Raw genomic sequence first — 27,509 nt, 5'->3', positions numbered from 1 at the left:
GGTTCTACACGGTCACAAATGTCAAATACAAAGGATGCAACCTTTTCCCCGACATGACAATCATGAACACCATCAGTAATATACTGTATGTATGATGGTATGATTCAAACACAGACATTAACATGAATATATCAAGACTCACATTCTTCACTGTTATCTTGTCACATCGCTGTCAGATCATCAAGTTGGTCCAGGAAGAAGAAAACCACAGAAACATTTAAATAGAGTTTCTGTTTCATATGTTATTCCACTCTGTAAATGAACAAAAATGTAAAGAAATCACTTGTTAATTGTTATATTTTAGAAACTTGAAGTTACGGTGTAGAATATCCGCAAAATTTAGAAATATCCCAACATTTTGTGTGAGCTGAAAACTCATCAGTTGCAAGTGACTGGCAAAGATAGCGACACAACTCATTCATCGTGGTGTATCTTTAACATTGGACGTCATTCACAGCAGCAGACAAGGCACAATAACTAGAGTATGCAGCAACGGCTTCAGGAACAGCAGTGCTTTGAGCTAAGCGCTAACAGAAGCATGCGGATATGCTCATAATGAGGAGGCTAACACTCTGATGTGTAGCACATATAATGCGACGTCATGTGTTTGCACGGTAACATTAGCCAGCTGAGGCTGAAGGGAATGTCATGACCTTTGCTGCTGTTTTTGCAAAGCAAGTGAGTGCGACGCAACAAGCGAGGAGGATCCAAATGCAGATAATCAGGCGGACAGGAACAGTTCGGGGATTTATTGATCAGATTAAGATGTATAAGTTTACAGGCAGGTAAAGGTTGCAGATTTCAGCGTAAAGGGTTCAGGTTGCAGGTCCATGTACACATGGCTGAAAAGGAAGACAAAAAGGATCATAACCTGGCAGGAAATAAGTGGAAATTGGATGGTTATATACTGCAGGGCTGATGAGGGAAAGTGAAAACAGGTGAGCAGGTGGGAAAGTCTGAGAGCATCTGGTGGAGACTTTGGGACTATTTGGTCACAAAACAATTTTGGACTAATTACAACTTTTATCATCATATTTATGGCCAGTCTGAGGGGACATTAATGTGTGTACTAAGTTTTATGACAATCCATTCAATAATTGTGCCAATGAAATCGACACTACAAGGGGATTACATTTTTTTTTATTCAAATGTATTTGTGTATCACCATATCATACAAAGCAAAGCAGTTAAGAGTGCAGTTGAGAGTGCGTTACATACAAATAAAAACAATACATACATACATACATACATACATACATACATACATACATACATACATACATACATATGTACACACACCACTAGACAGGCTCCCTCGAGCAGCGGTTCTCATCCTTATTTGTGTCAAGGACCCCTACATACACATGGGTCACGGACCACCTTTATACTATTTTACTATCGAGTACTATTATTTTTTTCAAACATGAAAACCCTATTATATATCAGTCTATTAATGTATCTAAAATTTGCATTTTAATTGAAAGATTAAGTGTACAAATTAAATTGTCGTTCCCTAAGCTTCAAAACACGTTAATACATTTTTGATAACAGTGAAAAATGGAAACAATCCCTTTAAATAATCCCCATAGACGAGCCATTAGGAAGCCTTAATAAGACAAGTTTAATGTAAATTATAGATATGCCATAGAAGGTCACATGATGAGCTTCTCTGTCACCTTTAGAGTAACTTTTCTGCAATAGCTCAGGTAAGAGAGATAACTCAATTGTCTAAAAATTGTGGTTTCGATTCAAATCCCTCCTGGACTGTTTAGTTTCCCGTCTGTCAAACCACAGAGGACTGTTTCATGAAGGTGTTTTTGTGTGAAAAGCCTCTCTAGTAGTTAACCTCACAAACCAAACCAGGATCAGTCTGTTTCATAAAGACACTCAGAGCTGATTAGAACCTGGATTTGTCAAAACGTCTCAGAAGAAGAAATCAGTCCGAACTGAACACAAATTCTCAGAGTGACATATGTTTGAAATGTCTGCAGAGGAGTTTGAATCTGTCCGCAACTGCTGATGGATTGATGACATTTAACTTATTCAAATGTCTTTCAGATCAAAAGCAGGATAAGTCTTCAAATTCTTCAATCAGGAAACAAGTGGAATCCACCTGAATGAACAAAGTAGCACTCTGAGGATTTTTGTGTGACACCTGATCACTCAGGTAAGCGCTCTGAAGTCAACCCTTCAAAGGTTTTCAGCAGACTTCCACACAGGTTGAGCAGAGTGCAGTCAGAATTTGTGACTTTGCATCTAAAATGCAGAGAGGGCTCCATCAAAGAGACTGCCAGGGCCTCTGGCAAACAGAAGGTCAACAACAGTTATGGTTCACTTAAAACCCAGGGTCACATCTTGTTGTTGGTCTTGACAACTATTATCTGTGAACCTTTGCACTTGTAGAGTCAGACAGTTAAATGTAGCAGTGGCCACATGCATGCCAGTTCTGTCACATAGTTAATATTTCTATCATCGTACATCAAAGAGGGGAGAAATGTTAAGCAGCAATATCAAATAGCAGACAGAATGACACATACTGAGGAGTAAAGGCCCTTGAAGATTAAACAATTGGGAAAATTCGTGCTGGGTAATTTCAAAATCTGAAGTAAAGGAACAGCGGTGCAGCCAGAAAGTAAATGTACTCAGTGAGTGAGCTGCTTCGCACTGAGCAGAAAGAAGGTGGGAATGTGAAAATGATCCATACAGACTTTAGGTTAAAAGAACAGAAAATTGCACTCTGACATGAACTTTCAACTGAGCACTAATCTCAGCTGAGAATGATTGGATTAGTTTTGCCGGTATGAATATGAGTATTGGACACATAATATCAAATGATGAAAAAAAGAAGGGATTGCCAAAATGGACCAGACCAGACTCCCTGCAGCATGACATCATCCGTCTGGTTCGAGACGCTGTCGGGCGTTCGTGTACAAAAGCTTGCAGTGACCTTGTCGTGTCTGAAAGGTGAAGAGGAGAACACAGTGGCCTTCCGTATTTACCCGAAAGGGAACATAAAACAAACCTTGCACCAACTGTATTTGAGGTCCCTGAGTCGCAGCTTTTCTGGTGTCAGAGTGGCCTTTCAGCTGTCTGAGTAACAGCAGCTGGTTCCTCTCACAGGGTTGGTGCACCACAAAACTCTTTCACAGCAGCACTAATACCAGAATTACAGCTCGTTGAATTAGAGGGCGAGCCAGTGTTTCTGAAAGATTTATGTGTTAATTCAGCAACCTAACCCTAAAACTTGTCATGGGTGGAACTAAATGTTTTTGTCTGAGACATATGAAGAAGATGCATGCTTTAATCAATGATGAACTCAAAGAGAATCACTAAACTCTGCATTCCTCAAAGAGCATTTTATCGTCTTTTGACGTCTTTTAGCTCGTTGTTTTGTTTTTCCAGTAACTTTACTGCTGTGGTTCACTCACAGCTCTTTTTGATTCTGTCCAGCTGCCGCAGGGAGCCGTTATTAATAAAAAAAACCTGTGAACCGACTGTACGCTACCTGCTTAGCACCAAGCAGACAGACTATAGCAACTAGCTGGTGGACATAGTGGAGCATTTATCAGTGAAAGAGACAGATAGTTCTCACAAGAGCTGGTTGAGACCAAAAAAAAACTAAAAGGAGAGTGAATATTCATAAGGTGGCCGGAAACACAATTTCAAATGAATGCTGCATGTAACTCTGTTTCTGCTGGAGGTGCATATATAAGGTAGGCAACAAGTTAAACTTCATAGTATCAATGTTCTGTTTTAATATTATTGCCTTGCCCCAAAGTGGAAAAAATAATAAATGAATGCAGGTTTAAAATGCGGATTTATGTGTTTCCATCAAATCGTTCAAACTTGATGCATTTATTTGTTTCCTAATTATTTCCCCTGAAATGATTCTCTGAAAGGCATGCGTCCATTTTGCAACAGAAATAATCAAATGTTCTTAGTCATTGAAGGAGAACAAAGCATCGTTCTTTGCAGTGTGAGCAGGCAGCTGGACAGTAAAACCGTGTGGTGGTAGAATAATCGTAGAGCTCAGTGGGAGAAGTTTGTTTTAATAATTCACAGTAACATTTTCCACTTTGCACAGAAAAATCCTCAGCCGTTTGATCAACCTGACAAGATGTCTCAAGGAGTTTCACCCCCTTCCTCATATTTGCTTGAGATATTCATTCTCAAAGAGGCTCCTGTCAGTGTTTGCATTTAGCATGTTCACATCGGGGATTTCTGCAGTCTGGCAGCAATAGAGGCCAATTGTGAATGTTCTGTATTATATGCATGCATGTTTTATAGCGTATAAAGGATTTAATCTAACCACAGGAATACTTTAAATTCAATTATTTTGATGAGATATCTGCACTGTAATATGAAACCATATATTTAGATGCATTTATCTGTGTCCTGCCAGAGATTGTAGTCTTGCATCAGTGCTTAAAGAACAATCCGTCAAACACCAGACGTGCCTGGAAAATGTCCTTTCTAGGTGAGGCTTGTTTGCCAAGTCAGAGTGCATCAAGGACAAACTTTGTCCTGCATTCAGATGGGAAAAGATGTATCTTCCTCCAGTGCAATCGTAATGACTCAGCTAGTTTGCCATCATCTGCACCAGGCAGTGCATGAATTAGAATGTTGCACACAATCAGTGAACACTTATCCAAGTTATTTATTTTTTATCATTTACTGAATCCGTTTATTCAAGTACTCAAATTCAAGATATCTTTTTCAAGAAAGACATGTGCACAAGATACATCATGAGCACAAGCACAGAAAGTCACGACAACACATCATAAACATACACAAAAGACCACATTAAAGTAAACAGTTACAATGTTTGATTTGTTCAGTTTGAACATGCAGTACAGCTCAGATCAGAGGTTGGGTACTTGTTACAGTAGAGCTTTATAGATAAATAATGTAGAAAGTAAGATACCAATGATGAGTAAACGATGTATTCCTTGTGATAAAGCACAGTGAAACATGAATTATTGAGATATTTTTTTAATTCAATTTTGACTTTTCGTTTTCTTGTCCATGGGTCTTAAAAGCGAGTCTGTCATCCACCCAGGTCCACAAATATTTGCAACATTTTAATTATTTCTATCTGGTTACATTGTGTCTGTGAGTGCGGTTTCATTGCATTGTGGTGGTCTCTTGTATTGAGGACAGCTTGTGCCATAAAACCTGACACCGTGACCCCCTGACTTACATCCACATGCCACACTACAAAGCTCCGTCTGAGCAAACACCAGCCAGAGCAAGAAAGGAGTGTCTGGCTGAAACTATCTCTCATTCAATATTAAAATGTCTCTCATATGTTCAAATATTTCAAACAATGATCCTGAAAGATACTGGAGTCTAATTTATGTCAACGTTCCTTTTTTGCAGCCAATAAATAACGTGCATTATTTCTTGATTTGTTTATAGATGTGACAGCATATAATAAGCATTTAGCAGTGGGGGAAAGTAAGTAAGTAAGTACATTAACTCAAGTACTGAAAATACACATTTGAGGTACTTGTACTTTACTTGATTATTTCCATTTCATGCTACTTTATACTTCTACTACACTACATGTTGGAGGCAAATATTGTACATTTTACTCCTCTAGCTTTATTTTAAAGCTTAATTTACTATGTAGATTTATTTTATTGATACACAATATAAATATTAATATACAAAAACTATTACATTATTATGTTTCATTACAGGTTAAGCTATACCCAACTGTATATAAAATAATTAAATTCATGCCCACCCACACCAGCTGCAACATTTAACATGATGTACACATTAATGCATCAATAATCACCACACATATAACTTAATATGCATGCAACTGAAATGGACCATTCTGCATAATGAGTAGTTTTACTTTAAATATATTTTGATGACAATACTTGTGTACTTTTACATAGTTTTCAATGCAAGTCTCTTACTTGTAACATAGTATTTTACACTTTTGTAATGCTACTTTTACTTAAGTAAAATATCCTACTTCTCCACCGCTGTTTACACTTGTGTTTACATATTTATATAAAAGTATAATAAACATGTAATCACAAAGCAACTACCAGGATATGGTGATACGGTCGTACACTATTATATACAATAGATGGCGGTATGCACCTGAATTCAGCGACTTGCTCTCCACATTTAAAAACGAAGCGAAGAAGAACACCCGGCCGAAAAGCCTCATTGGTTGAGCCGCAGGTGACGTCAGAGTCACTCGTCTGGTCAGCGCTGTCAACATGGCGGCGGTGGATGTCATTGTGGACAACTTGGTGACTCTCTGGAGGATACCAGCCGTCCGACAGAACTTCCACTGGATATTTTTGCTGGTTTCGGGGGTGGGATCGATGCTGAAAGAGCTGGAGCTCGTCCCGCAGACATATTTCAGCAGCAGCAGAAATGCGCTGAATGTGTGAGTAGTGCTAGTAGGGGATTGTTTTGCTAGCTGAGGGTTGACGTTAGCTAACATAAATAATGAGTTTAAACTCTTGTGCTCACTGTAGTTAAACGCTTTGTGGTGACCTGCTGGTAACAGTGAGGTGAAACTACCAGCTTCTGATTGTCCCGCACTGCCTTTGTATTAAAGTTAAGCTACGCCCACGTAATTTGTGTCAAAGGTCAAATTTGGCTTCTGCTGATCGCTTGTGTAGGCTAACGTTAGCAAACTAATGGTAAATGATAACCTCTAGTGTTCCTGTGCTAATTCACACTTGTTGAAAATATGTTTTAATATCTTTCTCAGTGAAAGCTCAGGCGTTATCCTCTTATTAAAACAAGACATCTGAAGGCGTCAACTTGGGCAGTGGAGAATTATACCAGACATTTTGGTGTGTTAAATACGGGAGTATTCATGAAGTAATACAATGATTTTCATGGATGGAATTACTTAAAGGGTTAAGATAGATAAATATATGTAATACCCAAAGGGGAAATGAGTTTGGTCGCCCATGCACAGTGGCAAATAAGAGTATAATAAGAGTGCAGATAAATGTAGTCACGAATAAGTTGTGATAATCTGTGCTAATGTGAATGCCCTTTTCCTTTTGCAGGTATTTTGTCAAAGTATCCTGGGGCTGGACGTTGCTGCTGCTGACCCCCTTCCTCCTCCTCTCCAACTCCTCCTTCAGCAGGAGCGCGTCCTTCCTCGGCCGGCGGCTGCTGTCTCTGGCGGTGGCGACGACCATCTGGTACGTCTGCACCGAGACCTTCTTCTACATCGAGGACGCGACGGGCTCGTGTTTTGAAACAACAACCGACGGCGTTGACGTTATCAACAAGGAGTTCACATCCAAAGCCAGCTGCAGGCGGGCCGGCTTCCAGTGGCACGGCTATGACATCTCGGGACACTCCTTCATCCTGGCCTACTCGGCTCTCTTCATCATGGAGGAAACGGCACCCATGGCCTTCCTGAAGACGGCCAGTCTCTCTGCAATGTCCAGGATGGTCCTAAACCTGCTGTACGTCGCCTTGAATCTGATAGTGATCGTTTGGGTGTGGATGTTTGCCTGCACCTCTGTTTACTTCCACGACCCGTCTCACAAGTTGCTAGGGACCATATGCGGCGTGTTGGGTTGGTATCTGACATATCGGGTTTGGTATCTCAAACCTTTGTCACCAGGACTCCCTCCTCAGCGCCACCCAAAAGGACTGAAACAACACACCTGAGCTACAGTCATACTTTCCTGTTGTTGCTATTGTTGCAGCCATCCTCAAAAAACAACACACTACTTTTTCACATTATCCGTCGTTGGGTCCAAGCTGGCCATTCTATTTTAAGATTGTTTAGTCGGGACGGTGTTTGGCAGCTGCTGTTCCCAAAATGACTCTTGGTAATCTGAGATAAAAAGCAAGACGCTGCCCAGCTTTCAGCCTCTCACCTTCCGCCTCTGAGGCTTGCATGCTGCACCATTGTTTCTACCCCAGTTTGTTGCCTTATATTGTTTGACTTTTGGATGAGTAATCGCATCTTTTAGATGATGAGTGGGAACATTTGAGAATGTTTACAGCTCCAGCTGCATAGCACTGATGTGTATTTGTTTACCAATGTAAAGAAGCTACACTTTCTTTTGTTTTTATAGGAAACTACCTGCAGAACAAAGTCAGATCAGACACTGTAACTACAGTGGGCCTAAATGATTTACTGATGGATGAGATGAGAGAGTAAGCCAGCTCTGCACGTGGCAATTATGTAAAGAATGCGCTACGGTTTGGGCTGGAAATACCAACAATTGTTGTCATTATTAATTAATCTGCCCAATATTTAAATGGTCAAAAATGTCCATTACAATTTGCATTCAAATGTGATAAATGCAACAAATCCTCACATTTGAAAAGCTGGAATCAGAGTGTGTTTGGCTTTTGTGCTTAAAAAAATAACTTTAACGATGAATTAATTATCTAAAGAGTTGTAGTTTAATTTTCTGTTATTGGACTAATCGATTAATCAACTAATAGTTTCAGTTGTAACTTGATTTGTTCTCAACACCACCATAAAGAGACCAAAACTGAATTCATCAAAAGCCTGATGTATATTGTTCCTCTGTACCATGGAGCGCCAAACTATTAAAAACACATCAATGATTGATCTGAGCACTGACCTTTATTTTCAGTCCCTTATACAGCGTCCCGCTCCAATACGTACTCACTAGATAATCTGTTTTATTCTGCATCTGAAAATAGTCCCCAACAAATGCTCTATTGATTCCCGGTTGAGTAATGTTTACTGAAAAATCTATAATGGCCAGCTGCCAGGAAGTTATTTATTTTATAATCTGAAAGTTGAAGGGCTTGAATCTGAGTGCCACAGACCGAGCAGGAAAGTATTAAAATAAGGTTAAAAAATGTGTTGGTTTTGGTACCAGCTTTATCTATAGGTATGTAAATCAGAGTGGTATTTTGTATGAATATTGATTTACAATGTCACAAGCAAATGAAATTTCTTGATGTGCAAAATACAGAGTTACAAGCTCTATAGAGCAGGAACATCGTAGGTTAAAATGAAAACCAGGATCTGTTTATTCCATTTTCATTATTTATTTGTCATTGATGGCAACTGAATAAATTAAGGCTTATGAACAAACATCATAAAAAGCACCATAAATAAATGCATATATATATATATAGAAATATAAAAAAAATGAAAAGTAAAAAATAAAAAAATACTATAGTGAAATATAATGGCCACAAATCACGTCTAGGATTTCTTGACTTGAACTCTTTGTGTGTGTGTGTGTGTTCAAAGAAGTACAGATCCGACCCCTCGGGCGGCATGATTTCAGTCTGAAGAAGCAGTGGAGTCTGAACCGGTGTGCTTGCAGTAATCGAAGAGCATTCACAATGATTGGCTGATTATGAAGTCTCTTGACATTTCCCCCTGCAGTGTCATCTGCTGTTTCGTCAATTAACAAAAGAAGTGTGTCTGAGAATCAAAAAGTAAACAAACAATTAAGCACATTTCTATAATTAAACAGCAACAGGAAATAGTACTTTACACTTTGTGTCCTCTTTCTTACTTTCAAACTTGGAAAAATTCATATATATATATTTTTTAATCCTCTCTTTTGTGCCATTTACATCACTGCTGGTCATGCAAAAACAGTTTGAAACCAAACACCCTCCCTGTTTCCTTTAATGCACATCTCAAATGTCTTCTTTTCAAACGGCTGTACAGCACTATATCCATATCAAACATGAAACTGAACACAGCGAACTACAGCTTCTACACCTCTGCTTTCTGCATAAGAATCAGATTTATTATCGAACGTGACACAGCAAGCGGATGCTGCTATTAAAAGGAGCAGTGAGCGTCGTCTTTGGTTCAACGTTTTCTGCCCCAGCAGCTAATCGCCACCTGCAGAGACGAGTTTCTGTAGCCAGAGAAAACAAGGAGCCTCCTAACTGGGGGGAAAAACATAAAATAAATGACCTTTCATTATCAAAGGCTTGAGCTGTACAGAAACACTGTACCGAGTCCTTACTGCAAGAAATGTCTGTATAACCAGCCATAAAACCAAAAGCAGCTTAGAGCTCCAGCCAGTGCCTCACATAATGAGTTAAACCTAAAGAGCGCACTGTTCAGGAGCAGAAGTAGAACATGTTAAACCCTGGAATTCTGACGAAGAAAAAAGCAGAAAGGCTCCCATTAGGGTGAACAGAATGTGGAGCGGGAAATGTACACACAAACAACGAGACAGCTGGCAAGGCTAGCCGAGGGGGGGGGGGGGGGTTATTCATTCTCATCATACTCCTTTAAAGCCTTCAGATGAGTCAGCTTTTTCCTCCCCTGTTCCCCTTATTCAACCTTTAATCTCATTAAAAATTCAGCCCAGTAAAATGAATGAGACAATGTATAATTAAAAATATCTATCTGTAAAAACAATCTTGCATCTGTCAGGAGGAGTCGGCGACAAACAGCAGTTAAATCCAGTTTTTCTTTGCTCCGTATTGCTGAAGGACCATTTTTGAACACACGGTACAGTGCAGGTGCTTCAAAGGTTACAATTAGCAAGAGAATATTTAGGAAATCTGTGGTTTTAATATTCAGTAGTGATCATAAATTCTGCCTCTGGGCAGTGTCCGTCCATCAGGAAACGCTTACACAATAAGAAAGTACCCATGCAATGAGATATACATCCTAAACCTAATGCAACACTAGTTGTGCCATAGATGCAGAATTTACAATTTTACTACCAGTTCGGCCAAAGTGTAACTTTTCAAACACCCGGGTTTTGTATCGTCTGAACTCCTGCTCAGTGACAGTGGACCAGTGTGTGCCGTGTGATCCGTGGTGCTCTAAATAAACTGACGTAGTGTGTCTCTTGTGTTTTACCGTGTGAAAGGTGTACAGTTAGTTCAAAGGAGTCGTTCCACATTTTGGGAAATGCAGTTATTCACATTCTTGCCGAGAGTTAGACGAGAAGATCGACAGCTCTAAGGCCCGTCCGTAAAATTTGATGCAGCAGCTTGATAGTTTAGCTTACACATATAACCCCAATGTGTGCCCGTCATGTACAGTGCATTCAGAAAGTATTCAGGCTCCTTCACCTTTTACATGTTATGTTGCAATCGTGCAAAAATTGTGCATTTTTCCCCTCATCAGTCTACACTCAACACCCTATAATGATAAAGTAAAGAAAAAAACTGAAATATCACATAAGTATTTAGACACTTTGTAATGACACTTGAATTTCAGCTTAGGTGCCTCCCATCTCTCCTGATTATCTTTTTCTTTGGGCTTTTTCTGAACCTCGACATGATCCCGTCCGAGCTCTGCAGACAGTTCTGAACCTCGTGGCTCGGTTTCTGCTCTGATGTGCATTTTCAGCTGTGAGTCATTGAATAGACAGGTTTGTGCCTTTCCCAATAATGTCCAATCAGTTGAAATGACCTCAGGTGGAATCCAATCAAGGTGTAGAAACTTCTCTAAGATGATAAACGGGAGACACCTGAGCTCAATGTCAAGTATCATCGCAAAGGGTCTGAATACTTTTTAATGCTTTTTCAAAACAAACTCATGAATCTGTTTTTCTCCTTGTCATTTATTGTTATTTGGCTATTGAGTGTAGATTGATTTTAGCAAAAGGCTTCAACGTAATGTGAAAAGGTGACGGTGTCTGAATACTTTCTGAATGTATACCAGGTAATCTTTGATAAACTCAGAAGGTCATTTAATAAAATCATTCCAATGAAATTTCCTGTATCATCTGTATCACTTCTGCCCATCTGGAAAAAATAAAGTTTGCTGCACAATAAATCAAAAGTGTTTCTTTTCAATGTTGTACATTTTCAAATGAAATAATGTATATGTTTGACTAACCAAGCATCATTTCTGGCTACTTAGATAAAAATAAAAAAAAAGAATACAGTCACAACTTGGAGACAGCTTAAAAGAGTCTTTAAGCATTGTTTCCAGTAATAATGCTAAGCTAAGCTAACCAGCTGATAGGTCTAGCTTCAAAGTTGGTGTTCACACACGATACCTTCAGAACAGGAGTCCATCCTTCTGAGTTTTTTCAAAGATTGCTGGGTTTATATTTTTCCGAAAGCTAGCTTTGCAGTCTTTATGCTAAGCTAAGCTAACCATCTCCTGGCTGTACAGCTTCATATTTAACGGACAGACTTGAGAGTGGATCCACGTCTCTGTGAGAAAGTTAAAAACTAATTTCCCCAAATGTCAACCTAAAGCTTTAAGTTTGTCTCCATCCTTTCATCCTTTCATCATTTCTTCTGGCAGTTTCTGGCAGCAGCAGCACTTAACAGAAAGTCTGTGACATCTTCCTGCGGTTTTTAGTGGGTGAACCTCAGGCTGATGAAGGAGTGAACAGCAGGTATGAGTAATGACTATAATAGTGGCATGCGAAGGTCAGTTAACCCCTGTTGGTGTTACTGTGTTTAACATTTTGTCTGGGTTTCTTCTTTAAGTTTCCAGTATAAGAAGACACGATGCATGCCTCCAACAAAAGTTAAACAAGGACTTGTCGGCCGCAAGTTGCCAGAAATTAAACTCGATGAAGGCCTTGATTACCAGAAAATGTGCTGTCAACAATTTCTTATTATGGAATGTTTTAATATTCTTTGTTCACCCAGGTAAGTAATAGTGTTCTCTATATAGATTCATTATGTTTTCCTGCAGTCATAAAACATTACAGAAAAGTTGAAACATCACACAAATACACAGACATTTAACACAACAAGAGGGCATTCACTACATGTATTTCTTTTTTAAATACCAGTAGGCAAAGTAGCCCATTCCTCCCAGCGAGCCCATGAGAAAAGAGGCCCCGAAGAAGGACGGCGGCTTCTTTTTTACCATCCGGAAGGCATTGGGTAGGACTGCAGACAGAAGGGTCGTGTGGATGTCGCCCAAGACCTTGCGGAAAGCGTAGCGTTTTTGCACACGCACAAAAAAGGACTGCAGGTTGGCTCGGCTGCCGTCCTCCCAGTATTTCTTAGAAAGTCCCAAGAACTTGAGCCTGTGCAACAAAGCTCCGAGGCAGACGTCAGCTAGTGTAAATTCAGGTCCACATAGCCACAACTCACACTTTTGACCTGCAAGGAAATGAAAAATTCATAACTAAACATTGTTGGAACATGTTTTGGTGCCATTATGATGGAAGATAACTATGATTTTTTTTTTTTGGGACATACCTTGATACTCTAGTTTTCTTTTCTCCAGCTCAGCCTCCACTTGATCTAGAACCATAGCTAACTCCCCCAGAATTTTCTTCAGGTAGTTCACATTATCGTGGTCCAAGATTTTTGCCTGACAATCGTTTACAAAAAGAATTTAAAAAATATATAGTTGTATAAACTTAGATCCAGCACGCATAGCTAGGAATTCCATCATCATAAAGTAGAATTACTGTGATAAATATGGATTGCGTTTTTCTTCAAGTACTTTAAGATGAGTGACAGCTGATTTGAAGTTCTCACTAATAAAATAAACACAAGATATGCATGTCCCCCAGTACTTGCATGTAAGGGGATGAAGTCCCCATGTTTGAAAATAACCACAGCAACAAAACCAGCCGCATGAAGCTGTACTTGCTGCTGTGTTCGACCCAATCAACATATTCAACCGACATCCAGTCAAATTGCAGAGTTCATCCATGTCTGTCCAATATGTCATCCCTGCATTACTTTATCTTATTAGAGATTTGTGTGAAATTGTCAAAATTAGCAAATTCATTGAATGTATGCAGACAGACAGACGGACAACCCGAAAACATAATGCCTTCGACCATAACTACCATACACACATGGTGCTGGTTAACAGTGCCAGTATTGGATGGCACTAGATGAAAAGCTAAGTCATCCTGAGGGGAACTTGAATGATACTCGTGAAAATGCTGATCCATTTTATAGTTTTATATTTCTGGACCGACTAACCGGCAGATCAGTCAACACTCTGCTATTCCCGGAGCTACATCACTAGTGTGGCTGAAGAAAACGTGCTGGCGTGACACACACTCATCTCTGTCTCATTGATTCAAAACCTCACTTTTTATAACACCCCAAGTCAGTACGCCTGGATGTTTTCTCCAGAGAATGTGAACTGTTTTTAGGTCAAAGGTTCGGTGTTACAGGATTTTTCCTTTTTTCAGCTCTTCAGTCGTGTATTCAGAGGAAACCGCTCAAGGCTGTTCATTATGAAACCTCCCTCAGCTACAGACTTGGGAATTAAATTATCTGTTAGTGTGTTAAACCTTAATAGAGACAAGTGTGACTTTTGGTGAGCTTGTCTTAAATAAGCCAGTAGAGCTGTAAAATAGTATTACAAAAATATTTAACTGCATTTTTCAATTAATGTGATATTTCTTCAGGGGTTCATCTGTGAAGGGGTTTCAGGAGGATAACCTGAAAATACCACCAATGTTCAACTAATTTGAAATATAAACACCCTTAAAGTACAAAGTAAGGGATGGTTTTCATACTATTAATACATTTTGAGGAATTGTTACCCCTCAAACTGAAAATAATCTATTAAATACCTTAATTATTACAAACCATTATTTAGTTAATTATTTTCCCTTGAATCACAATAAAACGACTTGTTTCCATCATTAGTAATGTGCACATTACTGATGAGATTCAGCAGTTGTGCCTCCCTTATACACAACATTATAATATATAATGAAGACAAGTAATACATTAAAGCATTTTAAATCATATTAATGAACACATAAAACTCACCATGAGCTTCTTCTGCTTGGACAGGTACGGTTCTGTGAGCTGTGGCTCCTCATGGTCCAACTTCATCAGCTCTGTTGCAGCATTAGTCAGATGTCCTGAACACACACACACACACACACACACACACACACACACACACACACACACACACACACACACACACACACACACACACGTAGTCTCTTCATCTATTGACAAAACTGATATTTAAACAAATCTAAATAATGTAGTTTTTTGTATAATCTGTAAAATCCACATTGCCTTTTAGAACATGTTACTTCGGCGATAATCTATCTGTGCACACATTCAGCAGGCAAAGTAGTCGTAAATTGTAGATATTGTGCTTAATCTTTGCACAGAACAGACATATTATGAGTGTGTTTAATCCTCCCAAGGAATTATCTGACTTACTCTTATCTGTTCTCCCTTCAGGGTCCCATGGATTCAGAGGGAGACACTTGTGTTGTTATAATCCATACTGAAAAATATATTGTGCTATATACTGTTGGATATTCTGAAATGTTTCAGTTTATGATTGCAAAACCCATTATAAGTATTTATTGTTGCTGCGAACAAGATGAACCCAGAGCTATTAAAATGTGTTTAGCCTTCAGTCAGCAACATAATATTACAACTCAGAAGTTTTCAATGTGACTCTGACAAGAGTGTTTTTAATACTGCAGTGAAAAACTATTGAATGTAAAAGAAACATAAGTGGACAATCACATGCAAAAATCCCTGATTCTTTCTATTCAACTCTCAATGACGTTGATATATTAGATACACAGACTTACCAGAGTTGCAGAATTGAATCTAGTCCAGCTCATTTGATTTGATTTACATGCCGAGGTCAATTACCTGAAGAGCACTACAGATCCCTCATATCAGCTGTTGGCATTTATAAACCTGGCATCAGTGCAATATGCTGCATTTGGGCAATTAAAGGCGTTAAATTACACTGCTGCACATAAAGGTTGCAAGGAATATGCATAGCTTTGCATTTATATATTTTTTTGCTTTGGCAGATCAGTTGGTCCTGAAGTTGGAGCTCATTCAGCTCACCACCTCGAGCTTGTAAATGTTCAGAATAGTGAGTTCAAAACACTGAAATCTATTTGAATTACTTCAAGAAAGCACATCAGAGTTTGACCCTAAATGTTAAACTGCTCCTTTAAATATCTTCTTTAAACATACTCCTATTGACCAGTTTACCCTGATTTTACATGAATCATTTTATTTAATTATTTTATATACCTTAATCCTGGAATTGGTTTTATCTATTTTATTAAAAAATCAGATCCATTTGAACTTGATTTTTCACTTTTAGGTTGATTTAAATTTGTAACTATAATATATACAAGTTACAAATTGTAAATAATAATATACGCACACAAAAGAATCCACGCTGTCTACTTGTAATGCTGAATTGTAAACAACCGTGTCTACACAATACGGTGAGCTGGCTTCACTTACTACGTATTTCTGCGGTGGCGTACTTTGGGATCATAGAGTCGGTGGTGAGCTCTGGATGGAGGATGCAGCCGTGTGTGTAAGCGTCCATAGGCAGATCGTCCAGTAGCTGACGGTACTGCTGCACACGCTCGTGAAGAGGCGAATCTGCTTCAGGAACCAGCTGAGCCACCGTGTCTGTGGGGGGGGGCGAGACACCGATATGACAACAGCAATACAGAGAAATATATTTTAATGTAGCTCAGGATCTTGTCATTGCTCTCTGAAGATGACAATCACAGGCACAGAAAAACATGCTGACAGTTTCAACAAAATGTGCAAACAAAATAAATTCTCAGCACAGTTGCACTTTGGTATTATTCTTGGTATATTTTCATAAACTTCCCTGAACACTTGAGGTTTCTAAGCAACCGTTATTAAGCTTGCTTTTACATCCCTCCAACATAACACGATTCTCCCTGCTTCCAGCATGGCAACCTGGTAACAGACTTCACCTCTCGCTCTCTGCAACACACCGGTGCTCACGTTTCACAAAGCCTGACATTTAGACACTACTGGAAGCAGTAGGAAAAAAACATCTGGAGACTAAAAAGAGCTTCTGAGAATCTATTTGGAGTGGAAGAGTAAACCGGTTTAAACTAAAGACACAGTTTAACCCCGGGAGATGAAATTCAAGCACAATCCAGTTGAACAAAAACACGAGACGCTCAGGAACGTGCGGCCACAGTTTCATAAATCACAGGGGTCAATTCTTCTATGATAGCACCAATCCGCTACTGGCCTGATCTGCTCTATGCGTCTGCTGTTGCTCACGTTACAGGAAAAGCGCTTATTTGCTGTCATGCCAAGAGCTAGATGAGAGGATGAATACCACTCTCACATGTCCGTTATACTGTACTTCTATTAAGTCATGATACTCATAAAAGACGGATTTAAAAAATGTAGACATAATAAAGAGACAGACAGAGTGATATCGATTTTCTCATCCGACTCTCTCCCATAAAACCACTTTTCAGATTTTTGTCTACAGATCCTTTCCCGAAATGTTGAACTCGTACTTTTAAAAATGATTGAGAGAACCAGCTTTTTGTATTTTGCTGTCTCAATTCTTGTGCTGACTTCATGCTGCATGGCTGGGAGGGATAATGTCCAACGTAATGACCTGCTGCTGAGCTTCAGAATTAAGGATGAGACAGGTTAGCAGAACAGAGTGAGCTTTTATCTCTGTGCAGGGTTCACAGCCAGACAAACTCAGGCACGGCATAGCTGACAGTTGGCTGCTTGAGGATGTCCGGGCCGACGGAGAAGCTTGAGGAAGGGTGGAGCTGCACCTGGCAGAGTTCCAGAAAGCTGAGTAATCACTCCCAGAACCTGCATGCTGACCTGGGCATGCCATGCAGTGGTCCTCTACGTGGTCTGCTGCAGCATAGGGGTGGAAGTATCACGTCAGCAACTAAGAGCCATCTGAAGAACAACGCATTGTCTTGGGGACTGCGATGCACAATACAGATTACAAGAGCAACTGATTGTTTGATTGTAAGTCAACAAACAGTTTAACACAGTAAGAGCCATCTGCTGCATCTCAACAACACAGTAGAGTGGTCTGAGTTGGCACCACGTTGCTTCTGTGCCGGTATTAGAGTCTCTTTTCTGAGACATCTGCACTTTCCAGGACAACTGCAGCCCACGTTGCCAGTATCCGTGAGGGATTTACACACCAAGAAAAAGCATTTATTTATGTCTTTTCCAGCAGATTGACTTCTGGTTTTTAAACTTGTTGTGTGTTAAATAACCCAGCTGAAGTGTTACATTACACTTTATAGTTGCAGACTTCAAACCAACTTGTTCCAAAAGAAATGAATGCAATGACCTGGATGCAGCCCTCTATCAAGCAGCTAAAATGAATGTGTCTGAATGAGAACAAGACATCAAACACCAGGGTCCATTACCGCCTTCTATTACCGAGCAAGCAGTGAACCAGATCCTCTGCAACGCTTTCAAGCATCGCTGCTCCGAACGAGTGACCACAAACTATGCTAAGACAAGGGAGATAGTTACTGGCCAACATCCCTCAGGCCTTTACTGGTTTGAGGCTCGCCGGACGATTACATAACGACATAATGTCTCAACTGACAAATCTATAGGACATGCCACCCACAGAGATTCAGAGAGAGCAGGACGCATCATAAAGTTTGCTTACTCTTAGAACTGCATAGGCAGTGGATGAACCTGAGTCACCGCCTCACAATGCACATTTCACATATTGGTACATCTTTACTTATTTATTTGTTGGGCTCAATGTTTTAGTAATAACTGATTCAATCAATGAAGTTCTTGCCACATTTTTCTCCCAAGAGATCACTCCAGTTTCATCTGATCTAATCCGAGGAGTTCACATTGCTGCAGAGACATTGTTTCAACGACTTACACAGTTTCACAGCACAGTACACATCGACACACACCATACAAGGACGACAGATGGCCACGAATTGATGGCTTTCAATGGTTTTTGCTACTCCAGCTCAACAAACTGGGAGGTTTACAGCCTGATATTCTCAGGCAACTGCCCCAGAAAACCCTAGATCAAATATGTGTCAACTGGTTTGTAGAAAATTAATTAATGGAACGTTTATTTCACAAATGCACAACTAAAACTATGGCGAACCGGGTTAAACAGTTGCTGTTTGGGTCCTATATGTTATTAGTAATGTTTGACAGAAGCAGGCATTTCATTTTTAGCTTTCTTTTTCGATCCATGAATTGGTTGAAAAAGCTGTCTGTTTCTGATGTTTTAATGTTTCCAGCTGACATGTTTTAAAACGGAAATCTTGTAAAAAGGATCTTAAACATGTAACATGATGTCTACATATATGATCTCATGCTAAAAGACTGAAGCCAAAGCTGCATGGCCCAAGCAAAAAGTCAGCATTCTAACCAGTTGATGATCCACGTTGAAAATCAGTTGATGAGTTAGTCGTGAACACAGCTCTTTTTTTAACGTAACCTGTAACCCCACAAACTAATTTAACAGTAGATGGCAAATAATGTGCTCCTTGGCCTTGGAAGTAACGCTCAGCTGCTATAGCTAAGATAGCAATTACAGCTCATGTTGGAGCAGATAAACACACAGTTTAATCCGTTTCTTACACTTTTTCTTTTGTGTGTTTGGTTTTGGAAAGACTAAAAGAAAACTGTACCATCTAAGCTCTTTGAATGCAGAGTATTGCTCTTACTTCAGCCCCACGTGCAGAACTGCAGCATGTAGAGAAACCCAAAGCTTGAGAGACTTGCAATGACTTGTTGCACCAGAGCCCCTTAGCAAGTTAATCTGCCTTTGCTCTTAAAATCAATGTTTGAAGTGAAGAGAAGGAAGAGAAATCATTTGATAAATGAACATTATTACTGCACCATACCTCCCACAAAGTTTTTCTCCAGGTAATCTATAATCTGATTGTAGTCACTGATGATGGTGTCGCCGTGGAGGAAGACGGGCACCTCCTCACCCAGGTTCAGCCTCATGAACCAGGGCTCCTTGTGCTCCTGCAGCGGCATGCTCACATCCCTCTCATCGCAGACCAGACCCTTCTCATTAATGACTAGACGTACCTGCAATCACAAGCACATGCAGCTGATGAGTAGGAAAGATGAGACCGGAAAAGCATTCATCGTTGCACTGTCTGCCTTTTTGTTCTAGGGAGTCAAACCAAAAAATAAGACTGACAAGAGGAAAGAAAAGTTAGCCTATAGGCTCTAAACAAAACATATTGAATAATGAATCAATATACATGCGAATATCTGTATGAGGCAACATGGTGACATTTTGACGCTTTAAAGATGTAAAGACAGAAGGAAGACTGATGATCAATTTTATCTGAAGTAAAACAAAAACATTGCATAATAATCTTGTTTTTTGGTTGTTGAAAAGGAGTATTTGCAATAATACCAAAGCTGTGCAGGGTAGCTAATACATTCAGCTGTTATTTCCTGACATTACACAACTTATCATGTTTGTGTGTATAGTAAATAACATTATCTGAATTGTTTGTATGGTCTGGAAAAGTAATGAGATGCTTTACAGCGTGCTAATGTTTCAGCAAAATCCTTGAGGGATGAAGGATAAGCCAGGGTCCATGGAGAGCCATTAGTGGGAATAAGATTAGAGAAAGTAGATGACACTTGGGCTATAAAGTGCTACATTTGGCCGCTTCGAAGGAACAACCAAATGGGAGTTTTGCTGAACATGGCGAGACATGGTGTAATGAAATAATACTGAATGATTTAGTAACACAAGCACAGTAATTACAGCACGACCGCTGGTTCAGAAAGAAGGAACAAATCTATGATTGCAGCTGTAAAGTCAAACAAGAGAAAATAGCTTATTATATCTCTATCGGCAGAACTTTACACACTTAATCAAGGATGTCTATACAAAACTCTGTGTCAGGTTCCAGTCATACACTGCTAGGTGAAGCCCACAGCAACATAGTATCTGTTGCTTTAAGAGTTTGTTATATAATATAATATTAGTCACCTCTTAGTAATGATGCCAAGTAGTTCAGCTGCCTGGGAACTACAAAATAAACACCTCTTACTTGACTTCAGCTCCATGCATGTTACTATGTTTGTGTTTAACAGTGGTGGAAAGTAATCAGTATTACTGAACTTAAGTACAATTTTGAGGTACTTATACTTGACTTGAGGATTTCTATTTCATTTTGCTTAATACTTCTACTCCACTATATGTATCTGCTATAGTTTCTAGTTAAACTATCAAGGTTTTATATAATAAAAACATATGATAAACTTATAAAATACATTTACATGGCCAGTGAGTTGGATTTAAGGGGGATTTATTGGCAGAAATTGAATATAATATTCACAACTATGTTTTCATTAGTAACACTAAGAATCGTTGTGTTGTCGTTAGCTTGGAAAAACCTATACATATTTACATAGGGAGTGGGTCCATGAAGTCCGCCATGTTGCACCACCATGTTTCTACAGCAGCCCAGAATGGACAAACCGAACGCTGACACTTGAGAGGGTCTTCTGTGTTTTCACGTTACCGGGAGGTAGGGATGGGTACCGAAACCCGGTATTAAACAGGCACCAGTGCTAAATTATTAAAGACTGTAGTATTGATAAGTTCCGACATTATCGATGCTTTTTATCGGCACTGTTTAATGCTTTGGTGTAATTCATTATCGCGTTGCAGTGTGAATCTCGGACTGAGCTCCTCCAACTACACACAAACACAAAGTGAAGTCATCGGATTACTTGAGTTGACGACAAAATACGTGCGTTACTATGAGTACAAGAAAACATTCACAAGTAAAAACACAATACTTTATCAATACATCTCTTCAACCAACATGTACACAAAAGTGATGTAACATGCTGCTTACATGTTCCTGCATTAGGATTAACAATAATCTAATACACATATCTGCAGAATGAGTACTTTTACTGCTAATACTTCTGTATTTGTACTTAAGTAAGACTTTGAACGAAGCACTTTTACTTGCAAATTAGTATTTTTTTCATTGTTGTATTAATGCTTTAATACTTTCTAAGATGTGAATACTTCTTCCACCACTGGTTGTTAAAGCAAACTCTTAAATGACTGACCAGATACTTGCTGGTGTCCTGACACACTGCCCTCTACACAGACAGAAAGTGTTACAGCCTCACAGAAGCTGTGTTGAAGGTGTAAATCTCTAACATGCAGGCTCTTAGGTTTGCAGTGCTCTATTGATTTGTGAAGCTGGCCTCTAAATGTGCCGTTATTCCAGGGTATCGAGCTCTATCTGTCTCTCATCTTTATCATATTGGCTGTCTTATTCATGAAGCATTATAAACACAGGAAGGATAAAGAAATTGTCATGCAGGAGAAATACAATGGCTCAGCTTCCCTCCTCTGCTCAGGAATTTGCTGAGGCATACAGGGACTTCCCCCTGAACATCTGATGACAATATTGTCTTCACAGGGTTGTTGATCTGTTGGAGAAGTAATTCCTTTGTCATTGTCACTTGCTCAGTGTCTCATTGCCAAAGTCTTATGTGCAGGTTGTCTTTTTAGAAAAAGAAAAAGTGGTTTTATGTCACACAAGATTGACTAAATATAACACTACCTTTCAAGGTGCTGCGGAGAAACTTCGCCAATCACGATGCAAGCATTTGTGTTGCATTTAGGCCCAAAATATGCAGTTAAATTCTGGTGGAGTGGACAATCTAGTGCTTGGCCCCTTAATCTCATAAAAGCCATCCCCAAAATGCAGTTTAAAGCATGCATCAGCTTGCATAACAACAAATGTCACAGGCTGTTGTACAAATACGTAGAATCAAGAATTCTGTGCTGCAATTTTACTGAAATCCATGTGTGTTGTTCCTAAAGAAATGCATGCCAAATTGTCTGTTAATTGACACAGTCACACATGATCGTGACGTGAAGTCACTTCAGCTACTCCAGCGCCAGGACTAAGGCAATAATCATGACAGTGAGCCTGGTGTTTACCCTCTGCTGAGTGACAACCGGCACAATCAGCAGCTCAGACTTCGGTGGCTGTGAGCAAACAATTGGTCCTCATAAGTGACGTACCGGCATGAGACTGAGCATCAACTCAAGGTTGTTGGAGAGGAATATACAGTAACACCATCCTTCAAATGAGAAAGAGTTGTGATGGTGCATGCCAAGTTGAGCCACTTATCCTGACAGGAATACTTCTGCAGTCCTATAGTATGGTGTGTAATAAAAGATCAAAGCACAAGCAAAGGAAAACTCACAAGGACTAATGGTTATTTGAATTATTTGATAGTCTGACATATTTTTGTTTAATGAATCGATTAATCGTCTGGTCAATAAAATGTAAAAATATTATAATAAATAAATAAACAGAAATTGAGTTTATTCTCACATAGGTCAAAATTCAATCAAGCAAACCCTCACTTTTAAAATCCTGGAACCAAGTAAAAAACAATTATCAAAATAGTTGATCAACTGACCAAGCGATTAATGGACAAATCATTTCAGCTCTAAAACTGAAAGAGTGTAATCCATGTGTACAAACAAGGCACGCATGGAAGTCAATGATCATGAGATGAAGCACCAATTGTCATTTCATAACAGTGGATGTGCATGTTTTTAAAGGGGTATTCCAACTATTTCGTATTGCACTTCATTCAATTTGGGAAATTTACAAGAGACAGGTTTTTAAAAAGAATGTTCAAAGTTGAAGCAGCAGAAGCCAAGATATGAATCAAACTTCATAAATACTGGATTTAATGAAAACCCATTTAAAACCCCATTGACATTTAAAATTCAGCCATGAAAGACAAGCAGCAAATCCTTGTATATAAGATACTGAAACCAGAAAATATTTAGCTTTTTCGCATTAAAAATGACTGAAACAATTAACGACATAAAACAATTAAATCAGAATAGCTGCCAATTATATTTCTTTAAATCGACAAATTGTTGCAGCTATAGTAATAACACTGTCGACGTTTTCAAACCGCAGAGATTACAGATGAAAAGTATGAAAAGTATGGATGTCACAAAGCTCTTGCTGTAAATACCTGTGCTGGTAATCGCTGTAGTTTTTTCTGCCCTCGCAAAGAAAAATCTGAAAAGGTTTCAGTTTCTATCAGCAACAGCTGTAGTGGATGCCAGTTTGTCTTAGAATATCAAAAGCAAACCTCAAAACCAGCATATTATTTTCAGAAAGACTGACGAAACAAATGCTAACTGAGAGATTACACCAAGTTATGGGAGCTACTGGAACAGAGACAACACACGACGTGACATCAGGACTTCTGCTCTCTATCAGACCCTCTCTGTCTGGTAAATATCATGTCCTTCAGACTCCACACCCCCAGTTTGACAGAAATAACCCCTGTGATGCCATCGTGATGTCACCAGGGGTTATTTCTTTTAGGACTTCTCAAAGCTCCTCCAGAGCCACAGAAGACACTGCGTTTCCACAGGCTGTGTGGCACTATGACTGAACTTTATCTGTACGATTGATGGAGTGCCCGTTTAACATGCATGCTGCTTGTGAGGTAAAGCCCTGTGGATCATACATAAGAGTATGGAGCCTAGCTTTATAGTTATTTCTGTGAATGAATTGCTTTCAGAGCTTTATGTTTTTCAAACATGCTCACTTAATAGGGAAGGTACAGGTTACTGTCTACGTTACCAATGGCAGACTTAAAGAAGCCCTTGAAATAAAAACATATATGATTCGGCTGCAGAAGGGGGGAAGATGGCCTTTGGTTTGTTTTGCACATCATTTCAATCAATTATTTAAGATGTCATGTGTCAGAGCACATAGGTTGTAGCCACATTTACCAGCCATAGGGATGCAGAACAGCTTCAACGTCTTGTTAAAGGGTGGAAGCTCATGAGATATGAGGGGTGATTTATACAGTGGTAAATAAACTGAATATGTGCCACCAATCCAGATCAATGTCGAGGAAATGAGCCCCATGCTGCAGCGCATTTCTAGCGTCTCAAACGGGAGATCTGCCCTGCTGCATGATCATATTCATATTCCGGGGCAATACGTGCAAGAATAAACATGCACAGAAAATCGTGTTTTGGTCATAATAAACAAACAAGAGCTCCATGCTGTAGCATCATGCAAAGGGACGTGGAGCCACCTCCATTTTCAAGCTCTGCCCTTTTTTCTTTTTTTTTTACCTTTTGGGAGGTGAAAGACTGCGTCCAGTGGTACAAAACGAGCCTGTCTTTACTGAAGGGTTTGGGCTCTGCCGTCGGTTCTTCGCACTCCTCCCCGTCTGTGATTTTGCCGTCTTCGTCCATGGCTGAGATGGGCCACCAGCTACAGTTGGTGGGGGTAACATTGTTGGAAGACGCCATGACAGAGCGTTTTGTGCGTGTGGAGGAGAGGAGCGAGGAGGGAGAGAAGAGGAGAGAGAGAGAGTGCGAGAGAGAGAGAGAGAGACAGAAAGAGAGAGAGAGAGAGAGATTTCAGCAGCTCGAGCTCAGCAGCATCATCAGTTCACGCGGCAGCAGCATCCGTCAGTTTCGGACAGCTCCGGTGCTGAAATCGGCTTCAACAAATGAAAACCAATACCATTTTTTTCTTTTTTCTAAATCAAACGAAATCCATATGCAAATAGCTACTTGCTCGAGCATACTGCTGCACTTTCGATTCCATCAATGTGTAACCGTGGGCTATTACATCACACGATGAGCCACGCACAAACATGCGCGGTGAAACCCGCGGAGGAAGCGTTTTTTCACAGGAAGGTCAAGCGGCTCTCTGTAAGGACATGGAGGCTGTAGACTGTACAGGGATGGAGTCAGGGTGAAATTATTTAAATTGTATGCGCCTGCACGTGCTACTAGACACAAAAAAGTGGCAGCAGATATTAGTAACATGTGCCTATAATTTCTCTAGAAAAACAGTAAACTTCACTCAACACTTTACTTAATAGCCTACTTTTCTTGAGTTTTTCTGCTTTATACTTCCAATGGAATGTTGTAGCCCACTTTTTACTCCACTCAGAGCTGTTGGTCAACTGGTAGCCTACATTTTCAGATTGAGACTTTAAATTTGAGAAAAAAACTTGATAACCCTATAAAATACAATGCATTTTTTAATTTTTTAAATGAACCAGTAGTTTCCTAATGAGTTTTGTCTTGTGATCCCTTACAATAAAAATAAATATAGTATATACCCTACTCTTTTCCTTAATTTTTCTTTCAAAAAACAAAATCCATAATAGTCTATTTAGAGCCACGAGTAAACAACAACAAGCCATATATTATATCAAATGCGTAAGCTAATCAAATAGTGGTGGAATGTAACTTGTAGGCTATTTTATTCTTCTACTCCAGTATGCATCTCAGAGGCATGTGGTGTACTTTACTGTATTTTATTCCTTTGACTGCAGCTTAAGCTTCTCGATTACAGTTTTTCATACCCTTCCTTCTCAGTGAAAAAAAAATGTATCTCCCTCTGATTAACGATTTAAAACTACTATTGGAAAGTAGCCTGCTACCTTAATGGGATACTTCATTAAAATATACTAGTCACCAGCGCCATTCTTACTTTTTAGATTAAGCATTTTGACTGAAAATAGTATGATTTTTGACTTAAACTTGTATTACAACTTTCTATAGCCTATGATGCTTTTAATTAAGTAAAATATCTGAGTAGTTCTTCTATCACTGCTCATTTCGAAAACGTTGACACAGTTTACAGACATTTTTGAGTAGGATACTTTATATTTGATTGTACTTTTGCCCAAGTAGGATTTTGAATATATAGATAAATACTTTTATTTGGGATTAATTGTTTTAGCATTAATGTATTTTCATTTTTATTTAAGTAAAATATTTCAGTACGTCTTCTTTCACCGCTCAATCAGTATTCCAAAAAGGTTTAACACCTAGAAATTGGAGGATCTATGATGCAGTTACCGACGTTTGCCAGCAGGAGGCGTGAAGAGAGTGAAGAAGGCACACTGTGCAACTTGTCCCATAATGAGAAACATTCATTCCCACAGTTAGTAAATTAAATTAGGTTACAATAATAAAAAAAAGTGATTGATTGGGTACTTAAGTAAACTCCTCTAGTTATCTGGCAAACTAACTTTGACTGACAAAATAATGAAAATTACAACATCTGATGATATGCTTTTATATAAAAACAATATGCATATCACAAAATGTACTGTAATGAGAACGTCATTATTAATATTAGATTATATAATGAGACCATATGGGTTCAGCAAAATTGGCCAAAATCGTTATTTTATATCTCAAAAACAAAACATATCAAGATATAGCATGTTTTCTGGTTATTTAATAAAGAGTTGATGGAATAACCTCATGGTTTTGTATGCTTGTTTAGATTAAATATACTCGACAGCTGAAAGCACGGAGTGTTTTCTCATTTAATTGAGAACTTTAGAGCAAATAATCATTTTTGGTGCTTGTGATCAATTTAGATGAAGCAATTGTGTCACAATATATCGTTATGTGATTGATTCACGATATTCCATTGAAAGAAAATAAATCATATTGAATTATGGCCCAGTCCTATAATACCACATAAACATCAGTGGAAAATAACAGGTCTGTATCAGATATCTCTTTTATCAAGCTTAGCCTTTATTACCTAGTTACTGCATTAACTGCAGGGGGAAATTTATGGAGGGCAGAGTCCTCAATGGCATGCACTTCAGCCCCGAGGTGGCAAGACTCTGGCATGGCTCCTTGCAGGCAGCAGCATAAGGATTGGGTTGTATTTTTGGAAGGGTGTGTGTGTGTGGATTGGTCGCCTTGTTGGGTCTGCTGAAATATGTCCAACGGCAGC

The 27,509-nt window shown here is 39.2% G+C and overlaps 2 protein-coding genes across 2 annotated transcripts; one reads left to right on the top strand and one right to left on the bottom strand.

Annotated features, from left to right (window-relative positions):
• Window positions 1-6,233: 6,233 nt before the first annotated feature.
• On the top strand, window positions 6,234-8,579 carry fitm2 (fat storage inducing transmembrane protein 2). Its single transcript, XM_079168033.1, has 2 exons — window positions 6,234-6,415; window positions 7,053-8,579. Exons 1-2 carry the CDS (start codon window positions 6,243-6,245, stop codon window positions 7,666-7,668), a joined length of 789 nt encoding a protein of 262 aa, XP_079024159.1. The 5' UTR covers window positions 6,234-6,242; the 3' UTR covers window positions 7,669-8,579.
• A 4,127-nt stretch (window positions 8,580-12,706) lies between these two features.
• On the bottom strand, window positions 12,707-25,051 carry gdap1l1 (ganglioside induced differentiation associated protein 1-like 1; the record flags this gene model as incomplete). The annotated part of the gene is made up of 6 exons (XM_079167975.1): window positions 24,863-25,051; window positions 19,578-19,770; window positions 16,168-16,341; window positions 14,695-14,789; window positions 13,150-13,264; window positions 12,707-13,050 (listed from the first exon to the last, which is right to left on the bottom strand). Exons 1-6 carry the CDS (start codon window positions 25,040-25,042, stop codon window positions 12,707-12,709), a joined length of 1,101 nt encoding a protein of 366 aa, XP_079024101.1. The 5' UTR covers window positions 25,043-25,051.
• Window positions 25,052-27,509: the final 2,458 nt, after the last annotated feature.

Source organism: Pholis gunnellus (genome assembly GCF_910591455.1).
Source record: "Pholis gunnellus genome assembly, chromosome: 2".
NCBI classification, from domain to species: Eukaryota; Metazoa; Chordata; class Actinopteri; order Perciformes; family Pholidae; genus Pholis; species Pholis gunnellus.
The sequence above is the reverse complement of the archived record's forward strand: the minus strand, read 5'-3'. Positions and strand labels throughout refer to the sequence as shown.

Bases quoted from the DNA above. Each gene is read 5' to 3' on its own strand.
- fitm2 (XM_079168033.1), top strand. From the start codon at position 6,243: ATGGCGGCGGTGGATGTCATTGTGGACAACTTGGTGACTCTCTGGAGG. The intron at 6,416-7,052 runs GTGAGTAGTGCT...TTCCTTTTGCAG, and splicing joins AGCAGAAATGCGCTGAATGT to GTATTTTGTCAAAGTATCCT.